Source organism: Poecile atricapillus, chromosome 22 (assembly GCF_030490865.1).
Source record: "Poecile atricapillus isolate bPoeAtr1 chromosome 22, bPoeAtr1.hap1, whole genome shotgun sequence".
Lineage (NCBI taxonomy): Eukaryota > Metazoa > Chordata > Aves > Passeriformes > Paridae > Poecile > Poecile atricapillus.
In genome coordinates this window covers 1,736,863-1,758,838 of record NC_081270.1, presented here as the reverse complement: position 1 = coordinate 1,758,838, position 21,976 = coordinate 1,736,863, and the positions used below count along the sequence as shown (strand labels likewise).

Genomic DNA, 21,976 nt, shown 5'->3' with positions numbered 1-21,976 from the left:
TATCCAGGGAATACTGAGCTCTCCTGCCAGCCCAGCTGGGGATGACTGTAGGGAAGAGGCACTGAGCCCATCAGTCCATGCCTGGGACAGCCGTCGGTGCTGCACAGGGAAATATTCCCAGGGAAGAGCCACCCGCGAGCACAGCCAGCTCCTCCGAGCCTGGGAGAGGGAGCTGGGATCCCTGTGGAGCTCCTGGGCCCAGGGACAAGCAGGACACACAGCCGGGACAGCACGGGGAGAAGCGCCGCAGCCCCGGGCAGCAGGAACTCCGGGAAGGACGAGGCGGGGAAGCGAGGGGGGTTAGTTGGGAGCAGAAGGAGAGGGAAGATCGATCAGGAGCGGTCCAGAGCGATGCAGCAGCCCCGGGAGGAGCTGGCTGAGGAGCGGCGGGCTCCCAGCACCCACCTCTGCTCCCACTCTGCCTCGAAGGCACAGCAAGCATCGGACAAGAGCCCAGCAATTTCCACTCCAGCAGGCAGAGTTTGGGGCGAGGGATGGGACAAACCCCCCAGGGCAAGCTCTCCATCCTGGGGGGCTCTCAGGCCAAACTAGAGAGAGGTGGGAGCAGTGAGAGGAGGCCAGGAGAGGCCCTGGCCACGGAGGAGGGGCAGAGCCGAGCTCCCAGCAGAGATGTCCGGGCTGGGAGCAGGAGGGTGGTGCCAGGACAGAATTCCTTCCTCCACACAGGCAACACTGTAAAACACAAGACACAGAGGAAACAGGAAAGAGAGAGAGAGAAGGAGGGAGAAAAAGAGGAGCGCAGAGCAGAGACAGAGAGGAAAAGACAGACACTTCCTCCTTTCCTTTCCTTTCCTTTCCTTTCCTTTCCTTTCCTTTCCTTTCCTTTCCTTTCCTTTCCTTTCCTTTCCTTTCCTTTCCTTTCCTTTCCTTTCCTTTCCTTTCCTTTCCTTTCCTTTCCTTTCCTTTCCTTTCCTTTCCTTTCCTTTCCTTTCCTTTCCTTTCCTTTCCTTTCCTTTCCTTTCCTTTCCTTTCCTTTCCTTTCCTTTCCTTTCCTTTCCTTTCCTTTCCTTTCCTTTCCTTTCCTTTCCTTTCCTCCCACTTCAGCCTCATCCCATCCCTTCTCTCCCAGCTGTGGCACTGAGAAGGATTCCAGACAAGGCTTGGATGGCTTTGTTTGGCTTTGTGTGGCTGGCCCAGGTGCTGGAGAAGGCAGCAGAGAGCTCAGGGTTTGTCAGGCAGGTGCTGTCAGGGGTTCAAACGCTGCCAGGCCCCTCCTGGCTCTGCATTCCCACAGCACCCAGGCACGGATGAGCTCCCCAGCACTCAGAGCTTCTCCTTTTCCTCTCCAGAGCTGGATAAAAAAACCTGCTCACACCTCCTGGGGATGGGCTGCATGACTGCCTGGAGCTGCCTCAGGGACTCTGCAATCCCAGGTTTTGGCAGACAGAGCCCTGGTTTTGATTCATTCCCCCATTTTTTGCTCCTATCCCAGCAGGGTGCAGCTCCTGGAAACAGATGCTGGCCTGGAGTGGGGAGGGAGCTGGAATAAAGGAAAGGAGATGGAGGGAGGAATGGCAGGTGCACCAGGGCCACATCCTGCTGCTCCTGGCTTTTTTCCACGGAACACGGTGAAAATGATGCGTGGCTGACGCTGAGGAGCAGCACGAATTCCCTGCTCATCCCAGAGATTTGGGAACTTTTAACCTCTCAAGGAGGCCAGGGGAGGGTTTGAAGAGAGCCCAGGGAGCCAGGGCTGCAAAAAATCCCCCCCTTGGGATCAGGAGCTCAGCCCTTCCCACTGGGAAAACTTGGGGAATTGACTCCCAGCCATTCCCCCAGCAGAAACACAGAGAAACGGATGCTTAAAAATAACAGCTGTGCTTATTCTGAGTGGGATTTTGGGAGCCTGACAAATTCTTTTCCAGCAGCTGGGTCTGGCAGCCTCGAAAGCCTCCAGCAGGAGCACAAAGCCAACAAAGCACATCCCCAATGTGGGATTCTGATTCCCAAGCACTTCGGGAGGCTCAGACCAGCTGATACCTGATTAAACATCAGCTTAAAAGAACAGGACGCAGCTCCAGAGGTGGGGAAAACTGAACTGAGCTGAAATGAACAACCTGTAACTCATCCAAATCAATGCAATGGCTGCTTTAACCTCCTTCACTTCCCAGGGGAGATGTTAAAACTGGACATTCCCAGCATCCTAAGGATCCAAAGCCCCATCCCATCCTCCTGAGAAAGGTCCATTGGGGAGCTTCTCCTAGAGACGAGACAAAGACACGGTGAGAGCTCCAGAGAGAGCACAGAGGGAAGAGTTCCCGGCGGAGAGCACCTGGAGCTGGGAGAAGCAGGCAGGCATGGAAGGGAGAGCGTGGGAAGGGTTTGGAGACTGGCACTACCCTGGGAGGAGTAATGGATGGCATGGATTGAAGGGAATGAGGTAGGGAGGAACCAGCAGGACGTCAGACACTTGGTTCAAACACAAATGGGTGTCCCCCACACGGGACAGAGACAGGAGCACGGACAGCGAGACGTGCACACACCGGGGCTGCTGGAGGGACACGGACACGGAACCAGCCACGGGCCAGGCCGGCTGCACACGAGGCTGAGCCCCTGCCTCGCTCAGCAGGAATCCATTTGCAGCTTCCCAACATCCCACCCTGCCTGGAGCCAGCCGGGAAGAGCCAAGGGTGGGTGGGGGACCAGAATCCCCATGGGAAAATTTGGGGTCCAGCATCCCCAAGGAACAGGACAGACACCATCATCCCCATGGGACAGGAGGGACACCAGCATCCCCATGGGACAGGAGGGACACCAGCATCCCCATGGGACAGGACAGACATCATCATCCCCATGGGACAGGACAGACACCATCATCCCCATGGGACAGGAGGGACACCAGCATTCCCATGGGACAGGAGGGACACCATCATCCCCATGGGGCAGGACAGACACCATCATCCCCATGGGACAGGAGGGACACCATCATCCCCATGGGACAGGAGGGACACCAGCATCCCCATGGGACAGGAGGGACAGCAACCCCGTGAGACAATTTGAGGATCAGCATCCCTGTGGGACAGCAAAGACCAGAATCCCCATGGGGCAGGAGGGACCAGAATCCCCATGGGGCAGGAGGGACCACCATTCCCTGGGACAATTTGACCATCACCATCCCCATGGAACAGGAGTGACCACCATCCCCTGGGACAATTTGAGGCCCCCCATCCCCTGGGACAATTGGAGCACCACCATCCCCTGGGACAATCTGAGGCCCCCCATCCCCATGGACAATCTGAGGCCCCCCATCCCCTGGGGGCCCGCTGTGCCCAGCACCCCTCTGGGGGTGTCCCCGGCCGGTGGCCCCGGTGCTCACCGCAGGGCCCGCTGTGTTTGGTGGGGATGCTGGCCTGCTGCAGGCACTCTGCCCTGCGCCGCTCGCAGTCGCTGCCGTAGGTGCGGCTGTCACGGCCGCACAGGGGTCGGAAGGCGCCGTCGCAGGTGATGCGGTCGCAGGAGCAGCGCGCGGCGCCGCGGCGGTTCAGGCACACGGCGTTGAACTTGCACTCGTCCTTGCACTTGTCTGCGGTGGGGACAGGCCAGAGCGCTCACACCCAGCCCGGCACTGCGGGATGGGGGTCAGGGCACGGCCTCAGCTTTCGGCTCTCGTGTTTTCCAGACCCTGCACTGCACTGGGATAACTCTGGACTTCACCTAGACCGGGAGCGAGCTCTCCTCACAGTTTAGATAATTAACTGAAAGGATTGTTAAAACAATCCCTTCCAGCCCCAGAACCAAGGACACCTGACAGCTTCAGGCCCAGAAAGTGTAAACAGTGAATTGATGGAGCAAACTGGGAGGATGAGACTTCATTAACTGAAGCTGTGATTGGGCAATTAACCCCAATGTGGATATGGACCAAAACTTATAAAAGGGTGAAAACTCCTGACCCAGGGTCCAGCTTGGGTACAGCCTCAGCCGGGCTCTTACACTGCCCAAGGTGCATCCTTGGAAGGCCTTTTAATAAATCCCCACTTTATTCCTCTATTATTTATTATTTTATTAATTATTTATTATTTATTAATTATTTACTAATTATTTATTAATTAATGTTTATTATGCATTCTGTATTCTATATTATTTATTATTATTATTAGATCCCTACTTTATTCCAGCCTCTGTTCCAGGCAGCCTCTTTGGGCACCAAGGGGATGTTCCTGGTGCCCAGAGTGCTGCTGAGCTCCGACACAGGAGGAGGAGGAGGAGGAGGAGGAGGAGGAGGAGGATGCCGAGGCACTTGAATCGTGATTTTTGAACAGTTAAAATTTTAGCTAAGAGTCAGAAGCACTTTATAACGACCAAGATATAAGTCAGATAAGCTAATGGTAAGTTAATGACTATTATATGCTTAAGCCAGAGCTAATTGTCACATTGTTATTAATTATATGTTATAATTACGAGCTTGTTTACAGAAGAAAGTGGAGGGAGCTGTTACAGGAACAGAATGAACCTGGTGAGAACAACGGCAGCACCTGGGCTCTGCACTGATCAATCACTGAGCAGGGCCTGGATCCTGCCAGAGCCTGCACAGACCTGAGGAAGACTTTCCTGACTTCATCCTTTGGGGTCACCAAGCCAGTTTGAGACCCTGACCCGATCTGAGATCACCGACCCAACTGAAGAGAAGAACTGTGCACTGACATCTTCATGTGAATGCTGAGTGGGGATGGGAGCTGCTGGGGTGTGGACATGATTTTCTGAGCCCGAGAGAGTTTCAGGCTCTCGGGGGCTGATCTGATCCTTCAAGGGAAAGTCTTTTGGGAGCTTTCTCTCTCTCAAAGGCTGTTGTGAAAACAAGGTTTTGGTGTCTCAAAACAATGACACAGATGTTCTGAGAGTGTTTTTCTCTTGTCCCACCAATGGGATGAAGGAGGTGTCCTTGTACCGGTCAGGTTAACCTGTATGGAACACCTCATAAAAAGGGTTGAGAACCCCGAAATAAAAACTTTTGCCTCCTGAAAATAAATCACTGGCTGCTGTTTATGATTGAACCCTCGCTCTCTGCATCCTCTAGCGACACTGGGGCCATGCACACGTATGGGATGCACAAATCTGGGAGATAAATAGAGGGGAGAGAACCTCGTTGGGGGCGGTCACACCTTTTGGAGACGGTGAACAAACACAGCCCTTTCTAACCTGGGTTAGCTGGAGGCTCTTTGCCCGTGACCAAAGGGGCTTTGGAAGGATTGACACTCACCCTGCTGCTGGCACTGCCCCGAGCGCACCTTCTGGATGTCCATCCCCCGCAGGGCCCCCGCGCGCGCCATGGCGCACTCGCTGCCGTAGGTGACGCCGTCGTCGCCGCACACGGGGTCCCCGCTCGGGGGGCAGCTCTCGGGCCGGGGCAGCAGCTCCGCCCGCCGTGTCCGAGGGTTCACCCGGCACACGCGGCTCGGGTCGCTCGGGACACCCTGGCACGGGTCTGTGGAGGGAGGGAGGGGCAGCACGGAGTCATTCCCAGCGGAATTTGTCTTTACAAACAGGGAAATAAAACCAGCGCTGAGAGATGGGATGGTTTCCACTGATTGGTGAATGGAAAAAAGGATATTTGCCTTTACAAACAAACTGTGGGATTGCTGGTAAATGAAATGGGATATCAAAAGATGAAAGAGATAATGGGGCAAAAACATAAATTCTGTAAGAATTAAAAATTAAAAGAGGAATCTTAGGTATCAGGCATTCCGGTTCACCCGGCACACGCGGCTCGGGTCGCTCGGGACGCCCTGGCAGGGGTCTGTGGAGGGAGGGAGGGGCAGCACGGAGTCATTCCCAGCGGAATTTTGTCTTTACAAACAGGGAAATAAAACCAGCGCTGAGAGATGAAATAAACAATGGGATGGTTTCCACTGATCGGTGAATGGAAAAAAGGATATTTGCCTTTACAAACAAACTGTGGGTTTGCCGGTAAATGGAATTGGATGTCGAAAGATGAAAGAGACAATCGGGGAAAACCATAAACTCTGTAAGAATTAAAAATTAAAAGGAGAATCTTTGGTATCAGGCATTCTGTGAGGTCTGTGCCTCTCAAGGACCTCAGCCAATGGGAAAGAGAGAGGGACCTGCGGCCGGGAAATTGGGATAAAAGGGAGGCTGCACCCTCCAAAAATTGGAGAGACCCCAGGGGAATGGCCCATGGCCTCTCCCTTTACTCAGATAAAATAAAAGGACTCCTCTGTCTCCTTTTTGGACATAAACCTCTGGTATTTGTGGATTAATCTTCCTGACAATTCCATGCCCAAATTGCTGATTCCCAAGCCCTGCTCCTTCCCTGCCTCAAGAGCCTCCCCAAACCTTCCTTTGTGCCCCAAAGGACTCGCTCCTTGCTGAGGCCATTTCCAATGGGAACAGCACTGGGATAAATTCAACCTTTTCCCCATCCTGAGCTGCCCTCACACCCCTCTGCCTCTCTCCTGGGATAAATTCAGCCTTTTCCCCCATCCCAAACTGCCCTCACACCCCTCTGCCTCTCTCCTGGGATAAATTCAGCCTTTTCCCCCATCCCAAACTGCCCTCACACCCCTCTGCCTCTCTCCTGGGATAAATTCAACCTTTCCCCATCCTGAGCTGCCCTCACACCCCTCTGCCTCTCTCCTGGGATAAATTCAACCTTTCCCCATCCTGAGCTGCCCTCACACCCCTCTGCCTCTCTCCGGGGATAAATTCAGCCTTTTCCCCCATTCCAAACTGCCCTCACACCCCTCTGCCTCTCTCCTGATCCAGACAAACCTTCTGAGTCCAAGGAATGTTTGCAGGACACTTGGGACTCCCATCCTGCTCTTTTATCCCTCCCAGGCTTCCCAAAGTGCTGGAAAAGCCCTGGAAGGAGCCAGGGCCCAGACTGTCGTGCCTCACATCTCTAATCCAGGTTTAGGCTCTAATCTGGGTTTATCTTTGAGCTGAGCTCCCCTGAGGACTCCAAAACCAGGGGCAAAACATGTGCTGGCTGCACCTAATCCCACAGGATTGCCAAGCAGGCACCTGGAGAGTGCTGATTCCTCGTCTGCGATTCCAGAGGCACCGGGGGATATTCCCACCCTTTAATCCCTGCAATCCCTGCACTGGGCACAGCCCCAGGCTGACAAGGGGGAAAAACAACAACAAGAATTGGGATCTTCCTTTCTGCCATGTCCACATCCCCCAGGAATGGTTTAGGGCAGGGTCCCAGCTGGATTTGTCCCTTTTAGCATGGGAATGAAGCGATTCCCTCCATCCCAAAGCACATCCCAAACCTTACAGCACACCAAATTCCTTCAGGCACTTCCAGATCCTGCAGCCCTCCCTGAGCTCCTGGTGATTCCCAGTTGAAACCAGGCGCTCCTGGAGGCTCCAATCTTATCCTGTGCCCCAAAATCCCGGAGCTGCCAGCAGGACAGCCCCTCCTTCACACCTCCCGCTCCCACCCCGCTCCGAGCTGTGGGAGCACAGTCCAAGCTCTCCCAGCTTCCCAGCCCGGCCCCAAAATTCCCACCCTGCTTCCCACAGGGAGAGCCAGCAGCCTGGAGCATGTCCTGCCTGATCCTGGGATTTCCTCATGAATGCAGCTGCTTCTCATCCTGGCATCCACGAGCCAGGGACGAGAGGAGGAGGAGGAATCCCCCCTCAAACTTTGGGATCAGTGCCTTTTGTGATGCTTTAATTCCAGAATGCTTTAATTCCAGGAGCTCTTCGGGATGTTTTAATTCCAGGAGCGGTTTGGGATGCTCTGATCCCAGGAGCAGTTTGGGAATCTCTGATCCCAGGAGCAGTTTGGGAATCTCTGATCCCAGGAGCAGTTTGGGGGAGCAGCAGGAGGCAGGGCAGGTGGATGTTCCCAGATGCTGGAATTGCTCTCTGGGTTGGGGGGGCTCCAGCACAAACACCCCGAGGGAGGGAAAGGAAAGCGCTGCCTCGCTCTCAGCTCCAGCAGCTGTCACCCAGTGACCCCTGGCTGCCCACAGTGACCATTGGCTGCCCACAGTGACCACTGGCTACTCACAGTGACCCCTGACTGCCCACAGTGACCATTGGCTGCCCAGAGTGACCATTGGCTGCCCACAGTGACCACTGGCTACTCACAGTGACCCCTGACTGCCCACAGTGACCATTGGCTGCCCGTAGTGACCATTCACTGCCCACAGTGACCTTTCACTGCCCAGAGTGACCTTCAGCTGCCCAGAGTGACCCCTAGCTGCCCACAGTGACCATTGGCTGCCCACAGTGACCATTGGCTGCCTACAGTGACCTTCAGCTGCCCAGAGTGACCTTCAGCTGCCCAGAGTGACCTTCAGCTGCCCAAAGTGACCACTGGCTACTCACAGTGACCCCTGACTGCCCACAGTGACCATTGGCTGCCCACAGTGACCATTGGCTGCCCGTAGTGACCATTCACTGCCCACAGTGACCTTCAGCTGCCCACAGTGACCTTTCACTGCCCAAAGTGACCTTTCACTGCCCAAAGTGACCTTTCCTGCCCAGAGTGACCTTTCACTGCCCAAAGTGACCTTTCACTGCCCAGAGTGACCTTTCACTGCCCAAAGTGACCTTTCACTGCCCAGAGTGACCTTTCACTGCCCAGCCCGCCCCTTCCCAGCCCAGCCAGACCCTCCTGAGCTGACAGCCAAGTTCCTCCTCACCCCCTCTCCCACCGCTCCTTCCCCCAAAATCCCCTCCCCAGGGATATTTTTATTTTTAACCCCCTCACTCCCGAGACACTTCAAGCCCCTCCTCACCGCAGGGCCCATCGAACTTCTTGAAGACGTTCTCCTGCTTGTCGCAGGCGTGCTTGTTGAGGTGGCACAGGCTGCGGTAGTCGCGGCCGTCGCTGCCGCACACGGGGCTCTCGGGGACGCCGCCGCAGGACGAGGGACACACGCACTTGGCGGCCTGGCCGTCCGGGGAGGGGACACAGGTGCTGCCAAAGCTGCAGGTCACCTCTGCACAGGGGTCCTTGGAGCCTGAGGGACGGGGAGGGGACACGGTGAGAGCACGGCATGAGTCAGGACACAGCACGGGATGTCCCATTCCTCTCATGGAACAACCCCCAAATATATCCCAATATTCCCCAAATCCATCCCTCCAAGCACCCCAATCCAGCAGCAATGGATAATTTTCCACCAGTTCAGTGGATCCTTGGAGCCTGAGGGATGGGGAGGGGACACAGCACAGGGAAGAGCACAGCACAGGATGCCCTGTTCCTCTCATGGAATAACCCAAATATATCCCAATATTCCCCAAATCCATCCCTCCAAACACCCCAATCCAGCAGCAATGGATAATTTTCCACCAGTTCAGTGGATCCTTGGAGCCCGAGGGACGGGGAGGGGACATGGTGACAGCACGGCATGGGATGTCCCGTTCCTCTTAGGGTAACCCTGATATATCCCGATATCCCCCAAATCCATCCCTCCAAACACCCCAATCCAGGTGCAGTGGATGATTTTCCAGCAGCTCCAGCAGATTCCAGAGGCAGAGCCGTTCCCAGCTCCTGAGCAGTGAGTCCATCCCCCCCAGTGCCCACCGAGGATCATTCCAAACCCTCAGCACGGGAGGAAGGAGCTCCCTCCCCTCCTGGCTCCACTCTCCTCTCGTTTCCCACCCTCTCCACCTCTCCCGAATCCTCTTTTCCCTGCAAACGCTCCCTGGGAGCTCCAGAAAACCAACCCGGGGTCCTCAAGGCCCCTCCTGCAAACCCTAATTAGAGGAAGAGCTCAAGGAGCAATTTCCTCGCAGACAAATTCCTTTTTCCCCCCCCCTTAATTTGTCGCTTCCTGATGATTATTATTTGAAATCCACCTCTCCCGTGCAGGAATCCCAGCAGGAGAGCCGGGTGTGGATTCACTGGGAGCCAGACAGAAAGGTCAACTTCATTTCCTGGGAGCTGAGGAGCCTGGAGGGGGCTCATTCCCACAGCTGCGGGCTCCCAGCTGGAATGCCAGCCCAGGGAAGGGCTTTGATCAGCTTGGATCAGCTTTTATCAGCACACCCAGCCCCCAATTCCAGCTGTGGCAGATGTTTTCCTGCCCAGAGGGGGTTATCACACACCTCAGCTGTCCATCATTTTCCCATCATTTCCCATCATTTTTCCTCCTGATCACACCCTGCTGATTCCCAAAGCTGACTCCCAGATTCCTCAGTGTCCTCTGCCACCAGCCCTGTCCCCATCCCCAGGACATCAGAGATGCTCCTCAGGGGGTTGTCACACGCCCCTGGATCAGCCCCTGGACATCATTTTTCCATCAGTTTTCCATTATCTTTCCATCAGTTTCCCTCCTGATCACACTTTGCTGACCCTTAAAGCAGAGCTGGTGATTCCTCAGTGTCCCTTCCCAGCCTTGGTGTCCCTGGCCCAGCCTGAGGCCATCATTTCTCCATCTTTTCTCCATCATTTCTCCATCATTTCTCCATCTTTTCTCCATCATTTCTCCATCTTTTCTCCATCTTTTCTCCATCATTTCTCCATCTTTTCTCCATCATTTCTCCATCATTTCCCATCTTTTCTCCATCATTTTTCCATCTTTTCCCATCATTCCTCCATCACTTTCCCATCATTTCTCCATTATTTTTATATAATTTCTCCATCATTTTCCCATCATTTCTCCATTATTTCTACATCATTTCTCCATTGTTTCCCCATCATTTTCCCTCCTTGCTGCACTCTGCTGACCCCCAAGGCAGTGCCGCTGATCCCACAGTGTCCCCCTGACCCCAGCCCTGCCACCATCCACTCCAGCCCTGCCCAGCTGGGGACAGCCAGCCCCACTCTGTCTGTCCTGGTGTGTCCCTTCCCCTGGGGACAGCCAGCCCCACTCCCCCTGTCCCAGGTGTCCCTGTCCCAGGTGTCCCTGTCCCCGGGGACAGCCAGCCCCACTCACCGCAGGGTCCCTTGCTGATGACCTTGATCCTCCTCTGCTGGTTGCACTGGGCCCGCTCCAGCTCGCACTCGTTGCTGTAGGTGGAGTGGTCGGAGCCGCACACCGGGGCCACCACGGGGGCACAGGGACCCTTCCTGCACACGCACGAGGCCTGGCCCGGCTCCGAGGGACTGCGCTCACACACGGCCCCGAAGCCACACAGCATCCCCCGGCAGCCTGCGGGGACACGGACACTCAGGGGACACGGGGACACATGGGGGACATGGGGACACACGGGGGACACGGGGACACTCAGGGGACATGGGGACACTCAGGGGACATGGGGACACCAAACCCACACAGCATCCCCCGGCAGCCTGTGGGGACACGGACACTCAGGGGACATGGGGACACACGGGGGACACGGGGACACCAAACCCACACAGCATCCCCCGGCAGCCTGCGGGGACACGGACACTCAGGGGACATGGGGACACTCAGGGGACACTCAGGGGACATGGGGACAGCCAGGGGGACACAGGGACAGTCAGGGGACACACGGGGCACAGGGACATATGGGAGACACGGGGAGAGCCAGTGGGCACCGGGACACACTGGGGACACCAGGACACGCAGGGGGCACAGGGACACCTTGGGGACACAGGGACACACAGGGGACATGGGGACACAGGTGACCTCACTGCCCACACAGGTGACCACAGGGTGCCAGGTGACCACAGCACCACACAGGGACACACAGGGACCAGGTGACCACACAGGTAACCATAGGGAGCAGATGACCACAGTGCCCACACAGGTGACCACGGGGTGCCAGGTGACCACAGGATCACACAGGGACACACAGGTGACCACAGGGGCCAGGTGACCACAGTGCCCATACAGGTGACCACACTGTCCCAGGTGACCACAGGGGCCAGATGGCCACAGGATCACACAGGGACACACAGGTGACCACAGAGGTGACCTCACTGCCCACACAGGTGACCACACTGTCCCAGGTGCCCACAGAGCCCACACAGGTGACCACAGGGGCCAGGTGACCACAGTGCCCACACAGGTGACCACAGGGGCCAGGTGACCACAGTGCCCACACAGGTGACCGCACTGTCCCAGGTGAGCACCGAGCAGCATTCCCAGCACCCCAGGACGCTCCATCCAAAGCTTTTCTGGAGTTCTCCACACCCCAAAGGTGTTTTTCACTCCCCGGCGAGGGAGAGGGAAGTCAAGGGAAGGAGAACTCGTCCTCAGCTGCCTGGGAGCAGGCCAGACCTTCCCCCACGCACTCATTTATTTATTTATCGCTCATTTATTTATCGCTGCTTATGCAAAGCAGCCACACCACGAGCCTGGAGCCTCCCGAGGAAATCAGGGATGCAGGAATTTCTTTATCAGAGCAGCCAGCTCCGAAAGGTGCCAGCGAGAGATGCCCGGGGACACAGCCTGGCACTGGCAGCTGGGCAGGGAAGAATCAGGGAATCGCGGAATTATGGAATATCCTGAGCTGGAGGGGATCCAGAAGGCTCAGAGTCCAAACAGACTCTGCACAGCCATCCCAAAATCCCGGCCTGCATCCCTGGGAGCATTGAACGAATGCCTCTGGAGCTCTGGGACATCCCTGAGAGCCTTTTCCAGGAGATCGTTCCCTGAAATGCAATTTCCCCGTTTCCTGGGACAGCTCCATCCATTCCTGGAGATGTTCCTGCCCCACCCGTCAGAAGCAGAGCCTGACCTACAGAACGAGGGAACAGAGCAATCCTAAAAGGCGAAATCAAACGCCTCATTTACACTTCAATTCCCAGCGCTTGCCTTTGACTGCCTGGAGATTCCGGAGCTGCGACAGAGAACCCGGCGGGAGATAAATCCCGGGAAATCAAAAGGAAAAGGACTCTCCTCCTCTCCCGCCCGGGATCTAAAGGGATTCAGCGTTTTTCTGGAGAGCCCTGGCTGGAGTCGGAGTCTCTGCCGCACTTCCCAGCGCTGCTCCTTCCCTCGCCTGGAGTGGTGTTAAATGAACACGAGGTGTGAAAACTCCAGGGCCAGGGGAGGGTCCAGGAGAACGGGAATTGCGGGATTCATCCCGAAAAAAGGGGCTGGGGAGTGGGAATGGGAGCAGCGCCAAGGGAGACGGAGCTGACTCTGAGGGGAAGGGAAAGGGGGAAAAGGGGGAGAGGAAAAAGGAGGGTGAGGGGTCAAGGGTGGGGAAAAAAGGGGGAAAAAGGAGGGAAAAGGCGGGAAAAAGAGGCGGGAAAAAGAGGCGGGAAAAAAAAGGCGGGGCAAAACAAGGCGGGGGAAAAAAGGCAGAGAGAAAAAGGCGGGAAAGAAGAGGTGGGGAATAAAAGCTGAGGAAAAAGAGATGGGGCAAAAAAGTTGGGGGGAAAAAAGGTGGGAAAAGGAGAGGAAGGGAGGGAAAAAAGGCAGGAAAAGCGGTGAAGGTGGGGGGAAAAGGTGGAGAAAAGCAGGAGAAAACATGGGGAAAAAAGGGGGGAGAAAAAAAAGCAGGAAAACAGGTGGGAAAAAAAAGGGGGAACATCCATGGAATAACCAGTGCCAGGCCCTCACCATCCTCCCAGGAAAGAATTCCTTCCCAAGATCCCATCTAAACCTCCTTTTTCGGATTGAAAGCCTTGCCTTTGTCTCATCCCCGCTAATCCTGAGCTCCAGAGCTGCCTGGGAGGTGAGGGCAGGGCCTGGATCCAAATCCCAGCTCCGGTTCCGTCACCCCCGTGCTGCAGGCTCGGGGCACAGCGAGGAATTTGGCACAGAGTGAGAGCTGCACTCGGCTGCAGCCAAAAAAACCTCGGAGCTGCCCTTTCCCAAAGCTCCTGAGCTGCCAGGGATGAGGAGAAGCAGCAGGGAATAAAAGGAGGGATCGTTGTCCCCCCTGGAATTCCAGCCAAGCCTCTCCACGGCTCTCAGCAGCGCTGGAGCGGGAGCAGGATAATAAATAACAACTGTAATAAAAAATAATAATAAAAGCATCTCCCAGAGAGGACGGGGAGCCAAAGGTGTCGCTGGAAATAATTCCCAGCAGTGTTTGCATCCAGAGGGATCCCGTGGGCAGGAACAGCAGCTCTGCCCCAGCCAAAAGGGCTTTGGGAAGAGATCAAGGCTCAGGGAAAAGCCAGGCTCGGGGCCTCGGCTGCAGCTCAGGGGGCTCTGAGGCTCCACCTTGGATCCGCAGGGAGCTCCCGGTGCAGGGGGAGAGGAACCCGAGGTTAACGAGGGGCTCCTGTCCTCTGGCTAATTGGGGAAGGGTGGGGGCACCCAGGCCTCTCCCAGAAGTGCCCAGACAAAAGGAAGGGCACAGCTGGGCACAGACACCCCAAAATCCCAGCCTGGCATCCCTGGGAGCTGTGTCCAAACACTCCTGGAGCTCTCGGGGCCGTGCCCATCCCTGGGGAGCCTGGGAACAGCCCCAGCGCCCTCTGGAGCAGAACCTTTCCCTGAAATCCTAAAATCCATCCTGAGCCTCCCCTGGTGCAGCTGCACCCCTCAAGGCAAGGGGAAAGGTGGGAGGCGACAGGAGAGGAGCAGGAACAGCAGCTGCCCACAGCTGCAGGAGCAGTGACACCAATCCAGCCCCAAACCCGTCCCCCCGGCCAGCCAGGACACTTCCTCGGGCAGCCCCTAATTAGCACGGCTTCGTTAGCAGCCCGGTCTCTCCCCGAGCAGGTGCTGGGGCTCTGCAGGAGCTGCCAGGGCAGATGGCTCCAGCTCCACCTCCCCGCGCCCAACGGCGCCTGCAGATGTCCAGCGGGGCTGGAGGGACAGCTGGGAGCGGGATGGAGCCGGGATGGGCAGAGGGAAGGGCAGGGCCAGCGGGGGAATGGCCAGGAGCCACCCCGGGAATGGCCAGGAGCCACCCCGGGAATGGCCAGGAGCCACCCCGGGAATGGCCAGGAGCCACCTTGGGAATGGCCAGGAGCCATCCTGGGAATGACCATGAACCACCCTGGGAATGGCCAGGAGCCACCCCGGGAATGGCCAGGAGCCACCCTGGGAATGGCCAGGAGCCACCCTGGGAATGGCCAGGAGCCACCCTGGGAATGGCCAGGAGCCATCCATGGCTCTGCTCTGTGCAGGGATGGGGGAACCAGGGTGGGGAGGCTGGAATTGGGGTGGGGAGGCTGGAATTGGGGTGGGGAGGCTGGAATTGGGGTGGGGAGGCTGGAATTGGGGTGGAGAGGTGGAATGGCAGTGCAGGAATTGGTGAGGGGATGCAGGAGTTGGTTGGGAGATGCAGGAGTTGTTTTGGAGATGTGGCAATGGGTTTGGGGATGCTGAAATCAGTGTGGGGATGCTGGAATTGGGGTGGGGATGCAGGAGTTGGTTTGGGGATGCTGGATTTGGGGAAGGGATGCTGGAATTGGAGTGGGAATCCAGGAATCAGTGTGGGAATCCAGGGAGAAGGGTTCTCCTTCAGTCCCTGCCTCCCAGGACACAGCTCCAGGCGGAGCTCTCGGAGCAGCTCCTCAATCCCTCCCCATCCCCAGCCCGCTCCGAGCCCCCTGGAGCAGAGCAGGGAGGATGGGGAGCAGCTCAGCTCCCCACCCTGGGCTCTCCCTCCGCAAATCCCGCGGGAAACAAGGCCCAGGTGGCAGGGAAGGAGCTGGGTTTGAGGAGGGATTAACAGCGAGCTGCCTCCGGGAGCTCTGAGCTCTCCAGGAGCTCGAGTTAATAAAGCCTCCAGCTCTCCCATTCAAGGGTTTCTCCAGCTCAATAATCACAAGTGGAATGGCAACGCTGCTCTTTTCCAGTGCCTGGAAAAGGGGGAAAAAAGCTCCTGGAGCAGTTTGGGGATTGCTCACAGCTGCCTGCCAGGTCTGTCCCATATTCCCAGCATCCCAACAGCTCCTGGGCACTGGGAATGGCACAGGAGAGGGGCTCTGGGAATGGCACAGGAGAGGGGCTCTGGGAATGGCACAGGAGAGGAAATCTGGGAATGGCACAGGAGAGGGGCTCTGGGAATGGCACAGGAGAGGAAATCTGGGAATGGCACAGGAGAGGAAATCTGGGAATGACACAGGAGAGGGGCTCTGGGAATGGCACAGGAGAGGAAATCTGGGAATGGCACAGGAGAGGGGCTCTGGGAATGGCACAGGAGAGGAAATCTGGGAATGACACAGGAGAGGGGCTCTGGGAATGGCACAGGAGAGGGGCTCTGGGAATGGCACAGGAGAGGAAATCTGGGAATGGCACAGGAGAGGAAATCTGGGAATGGCACAGGACAGGGGCACTGGGAATGGCACAGGAGAGGAAATCTGGGAATGGCATAGGAGAGGAAATCTGGGAATGGCACAGGAGAGGAAATCTGGGAATGGCACAGGAGAGGAAATCTGGGAATGGCACAGGAGAGGAAATCTGGGAATGGCACAGGAGAGGGGCTCTGGGAATGGCACAGGACAGGGTCTCTGGGGTCACAGGGCTCCTCTCAGCCAGGACAGGAATCAGCAGGATTCCTGAAGGGGATTCCTTCCCCCTCATCAGGAATCTTGCCAAGGGCTGAGGAGGGCCCTGGAGATGAGGGGGACCTGGGAAGTTTGGAATGCAGGGAAGCAATTCCTGCCTGCTGGAGGCACAGTGGGAACTTGCTGTGGGGAAGCCAGCCCTCGGAGAAAAACAATGGGAAAAGCACAGCTGGGAGCTGAATCCCAGCTCGGGGGTGGGAGGGTAGGATGGAGCCGCTCCACGGTGGCACCGGGAGAGGGAAAAGGCAGGAAAAGGGATCGGAAGGAATGACACTGCCAGGCACAGCCACCAACCCTGCACGGGGAGAGGATGGAAACCTCCTGGGAAGGGCAGGGCACCTCTGGGATCTGCTGGAGCATTCCCTGCCGGGAGCTCCCAGGAGGAGCCCGGATTCAAGAATTCCGTGCCTGTGACAAACGCGCCTTTAACCCCGCGCTATCCCAAAAACAGCCGGGAGAACGCGCTGGAGCCACGGAAAACATTCCAGCCGGGAACCCAAGGAGGGATTGGATGGAGGGAAGGGCTGGGATGCATCCCCCCCGCCACCTGCCGCTCCCAGGGATGGCTTTTGAGGCTTCCCTGTGCCAAAGGGGCAGCGGGAATGGCCGGGCTGGGCATTAATTCCGCCTGAGCGAGGAGCCCGTTGCCATGGAGAGCAGCTCCTGTCCCCCAGCCCAGCCCTCTGCCATCCACATCCATCGCCTCAAACGCACAACCCCGCTCCCAGCGCCGGGAAGAGCCCTGGGAAGAGCCCTGGGAAGAGCTGGGAATTCACCCCACAGCCCTGGTGAGCACCTCCAACATCCAGGGAATGGGAACGGGGTCCTGGCACCAGGGAAAGCTCAGAGCCATCGGATCGTGGGCACTGAGGGCACAAAGCTTCACCCAGGCAGCTCTCCCTGAGCTCTGCTCCGGCAGGGACGCGCTGGCCCGCTCCTCAAGCCCCAAATTTGCTCATTCTCACCCATTCCTGGCCCTATCCCAATCCCCAAGCCCCAAATTTGCTCATTTTCACCCATTCCTGGCCCTATCCCAATCCCCAAGCCCCAAATTTGCTCATTCTCACCCATTCCTGGCCCTATCCCAATCCCCAAGCCCAAATTTGCTCATTTTCACCCATTCCCTGCCCCATCTCTGCTAAAACTGGGCCAGGAGAATCCATCTGGGAGGGAGGTTTGGACCTGGGAGGTTTTAATGCACAGAGAGCCACAAAACTGGGAACAAAGGGAATGGGAATGGGGATAGGATGGGATGGGGATGGGATGGGGATGGGAATGGGGATGGGAATGGGGATGGGAATGGGGATGGGAATGGGGATGGGAATGGGATGGGATGGGATGGGATGGGATGGGATGGGATGGGATGGGATGGGATGGGATGGGATGGGATGGGATGGGATGGGATGGAACAGCCTGGGCTGTATTTCCAGTTCAGTTTTCTCACGGTGGCTCCCGAGTGTCCCCTCCCTGTTCCTATGAGCCGGCACAGCAATCCCAGAGCCTGGGCAGAAAAGAGCCCAAGGAATTCCTGTCTCCCTGGATTTTTCCCCTGGATTTCCAGCAGCTGGAGGAGGTTTTGGACAGCACACACAGGGGAGGGCCAGCCCCAGCTGGTCCCTGTGGAAGGGACCTTAAATCCCATCCATGGGCAGGGACACCTCCCTCTATCCCAGGCTGCTCCAGCCTGGCCTGGGACACTCCCAGGGATCCAGGGACAGCCCCGGCTGCCCTGGGAAATCCATCCCAGAGCCTCCCCACCCTCCCAAAATCCCACCTAAATCCCCTCTCTTTGTTCTCCCTGCCCTCAGAGGCAACAGCCACGACTCCTGCAAACAAACACAAGCCAGAGGAGATGGGAGGAGGAGGAGGAGGAGGAGGAGGAGGAGGAGGAGGAGGAGGAGGAGGAGGAGGAAGAAGATCCTTCCTGATCCTCCCCCCTCAGGGGTCCCAGCCCACCCTGGCTGCCCCCAGAGCCCTCTCCAGGTGCAGATCCTGCCACATCCAGCCCTGGAGCCGGGAGAGAGGAGAGGATTTCTCCAGGCTGGAAGGGGCAGGGCAGTCCCTGAGCTGGGGAATGGAGCCGTCCTGCAGCTCCCCATGAGACGGTGGAGCCTCAAATCCCTGCCAGGCTGGGGAATGCCAGGATTTGTGGGGATTTGGGAATGTCAGTGGCCTTGTTCCCAAGCATTCCCTAAATCCACACAGGGCTCAGGAGTTTTCTGGGGCAGGGTTTGGAGTCGGGAGGAGAGGAAAAGGTAAAAAAGCCAACAGAGACTCGAGGAACAACCCAAGGGACCCACAAGGATCAGAGTCCAGCCCCTGGCTCTGCACTGACACCCCAAAATCCCACCCAGACACCCCAAAATCCCACCCAGACACCCCAAAATCCCACCCTGACACCCCAAAATCCCACCCAGACACCCCAAAATCCCACCCCAGACATCCCTGGGAGCGCTGTCCGAACACTCCTGGTGCTCTCGGGGCTGGGCCCCTTCCCTGAGGGTGACAAATCTTGTCCTGACACCCAGTCCCAGCGGGCCCTGGCACAGGGAGCACTAATTAGAGACATGGCCCTAATTAGGGCCAGGCTGGGGGCCTGAGGGATGTCCCAGGGGAGGTGACAGTGCTCGAGGAGCCCGGGAGCCACCCAGGGGCCCTGCCTGTGCTCCCAGCACCTGCCTGAGCCTCACCTGGAGGATTTGGGGACAGGGACCTTCCCAAACCTCCAGGATCATCCAAACCCCAGCGCCACCTCCGAGCAAACTGTGCTGGGAGATCCCAGCTCTGGATTAAACCTCAGCCCTGCCCAAAGGCACCAGGGACACCCAGAACCTCAACAAATCCATGCCAGGGATGGGCAGAGGCAGCAGAAGCCATCCCTGCCCCACAGGGAGCTGTTCCCGTGGCCCTGTCCCCGAATCCCCCCCCGAAGGAATTTGCTCCCCCAGCCCTGGCAGCCTCCCAGGATCCGTAGTTTTCCATCTCCTGTGGGAGCACCAGAGCTCTTTTGGAAGTCTGGCATCTGCCTGGGCTGGGCTGGTAATATTTTGGAGCCCTGAGCAAGGAGTTCCACCTACGTGGGTTTTTATTTTTCGCTCGAGATGCCTTCCCCGGGCCAATTATAGATTAATCACATTTTTATCTCGCATCCGTTTCTCCTCCGCCTCCTTCCCCACCCCCGGCAGGGGAGGCAAAAAAAATAAAAATAAAAATTCAATAAAAACAAAAAAATTAATTAAAATAAAATAAAAATATAAAATTAATTAAAATAAAATAAAAAATTTAAAAATTAAATTAAGATTAAAAAATAAAATAAAAAATATTTTAAAAATAAATAAAAATTGAAATATAAAATATTTTTAAAATAGATAAAAACTGAAATATAATATCAAATATTAAAAAATAAATAAAAATTAAAATATAAAATATAAAATAAAAATAAAAAATAAAAAATAAAAAATAAAAAATAAAAAATAAAATAAAATAAAGCAACAACCAGGTTATTAATTGGCTGCTGTTTTCTGCTCAGCTCTTATCTGTGCACGTGAAGGTGGGGGAAGAGCCTGCCAGCAAAGGCAGGGATTTAAGCCTGGTTTTAAAGGGAACAAAGCTCCTGTGATGGTTTTATCTCAGCCTGGGCTTGCCTGCCCTGCATCCAGCAGCTCCTGAAGCTGCTGGCTGATAAGAACCTCACAAAAAAAACCCCAAAACCCCAAAGTTCTCTGCGAAAGCTGAGGAAAGGTGGGAGAGGCGACCCAGAGGCAAGGATGGAAATTCAGGTCTGCAGGAAACCCAGGTGCTGACCTTTTCCAGCCCTTCCCTGCTTCCAGCTGGGAAAATCCCTGGAAAAAGGGAGCGCTGAGGGCCCTCTGCTCACCCAAACCCAGCACTGGCAGGGCTGGGCTGGCTCGGGAGTGACTTTAAATCCCCAGAGCTGAGTTGCAGCTCGGGGGCAGGAGGGTGGGATGGATCTGATTCCATGGGAGGGGGAAGAGGCAGGATGGGCTCGGGCAGCCCAGGAGAGGCTCCCGTGTCCCGGCTCAGCACTCACCATCCCGCGGCGGCGGCGGCGTCTGCGTGAAGTAGCTGTTGGGTTTGTCTGCAAGGAAACAGAAAGCAGGGAGCTGTCACGGCTTCCTGGGGCACATTCCCTCCTCTCCGGCCCCCAGCCCTCGTCCACGGTGCTGTTTCATCCCTCCAGCCGCAGCTTTGGCTCCCTGGCTGGGATGTGGGAGCAGCCCTGGCAGTGCTGGGATGGCTCTGGGCCTGTTCTGCCCCATCTCTGGGGCTGTGAGGCCAATCCTGCTGTGGATCACCCCAAACTCACACCCTGCCGGTTATCCTGGAGCAGGGAATGCCACAGCCTCCGAAATGTGGGAACCACGAGCACAGGTCCCCAGCAAGGGCCACCTGCCACCCCTGGAACCCAGGATCAGCACGGGGGAGCTGAGCTCCACTCAGGCACCAAAACCCCTCCTGTGCTGAACGGGAAACTGCCAAAACCTGGGCTTTGGGATGTGGCCAAGGCAGCAGAGCCAGGCTGTGGCACAGAGAACCCCACCCCCACCACGCTCCATCACCTGGGCCCTGCCCTTGGAGGTATCCCTGTGTTTTCCAGCGTTCATTCCCAGCCACAGCTCCTCCAGGAGAAGCTGCACACCCCAAAGCCGCACTGGAGGCTCTGCCTGCCCTCCGTGGGCTTTTCCCACAGCAGCTGTTGGGCCCTTCCAGCGTCAGGGAGGTCAAAGCCAGCCCTGAGTGATGGAAGATTCCTTGGGAGGGGAGCAGGAGGTGACGGAGCCTGACCGGAACACCTGGATGCATCCACACCCAAGGGTGGGATCTGCTCGGCTGCACCAGGGATCAGATCAACAGCCAAGCCTCAGGGAAAAACCCATTCTGCTGATTCCTGGAGCAGCCTGGGAGCGTTTCCCTCTCACTTATCGGCTCCAAGCTCCAGCAGTTTGCTGGGAATGAGGGAGCAGCAGAATTCCCTGGCCAGGGCAGCACTCCCAGGAGCCCGTTTTCCAGCCGGGAAAATCCCTGGAGAAAGGGAGCACTGAGGGACATCTGCCCTCTGTCCTCACCCAGAGGGATGATCCCACATCCCTCCTGCATCCCCTTCACCCTCAGGAATGCGCTGCAGGGCTCAGGGATCAGCCAGGCAGATCCACAGACGGATCCGTGGGTCAGGAGGCTTTTCCTGAGGGAAAGGCCGGGCCCAGGAGAGGCTCCCCCTGTCCCCAAAGGTCCCCAGCTCTGCCCTCACCATCTCTCCACCCCAAATCCTCACATCCCCCTGGCTCATCACCAGCCCTTCCTGAATCCTCACATCCCCCTGGATCATCACCAGCCCTTCCCAAATCCTCACATCCCCCTGGATCAGCACCATCCCTTCCCGAATCCTCACATCCCCCTGGATCATCACCATCCCTTCCGGAATCCTCACATCCCCCTGGATCAGCACCATCCCTTCCCAAATCCTCACATCCCCCTGGATCAGCACCATCCCTTCCCGAATCCTCACATCCCCGGCTCGTCCCCGCAGCAGCAGCAGGATTTGGGACGGGAGCCTGCCGGGAGCAGCAGCAGCAGCAGCAGCAGGTGGGAGCTGTGCTGGCCCACGCACAGCCACCC

The 21,976-nt window shown here is 56.8% G+C and overlaps 1 protein-coding gene across 1 annotated transcript in view; it reads right to left on the bottom strand.

Moving 5' to 3' along the window:
- AGRN (agrin) overlaps positions 1-21,976 on the bottom strand; it is a 101,347-nt gene that overhangs the window by 42,701 nt on the left and 36,670 nt on the right. The window contains 5 exon segments of the mRNA XM_058855444.1: positions 3,338-3,544; positions 5,219-5,443; positions 8,730-8,954; positions 10,872-11,087; positions 20,391-20,438. Coding sequence (XP_058711427.1) covers positions 3,338-3,544; positions 5,219-5,443; positions 8,730-8,954; positions 10,872-11,087; positions 20,391-20,438 — 921 coding nt within the window.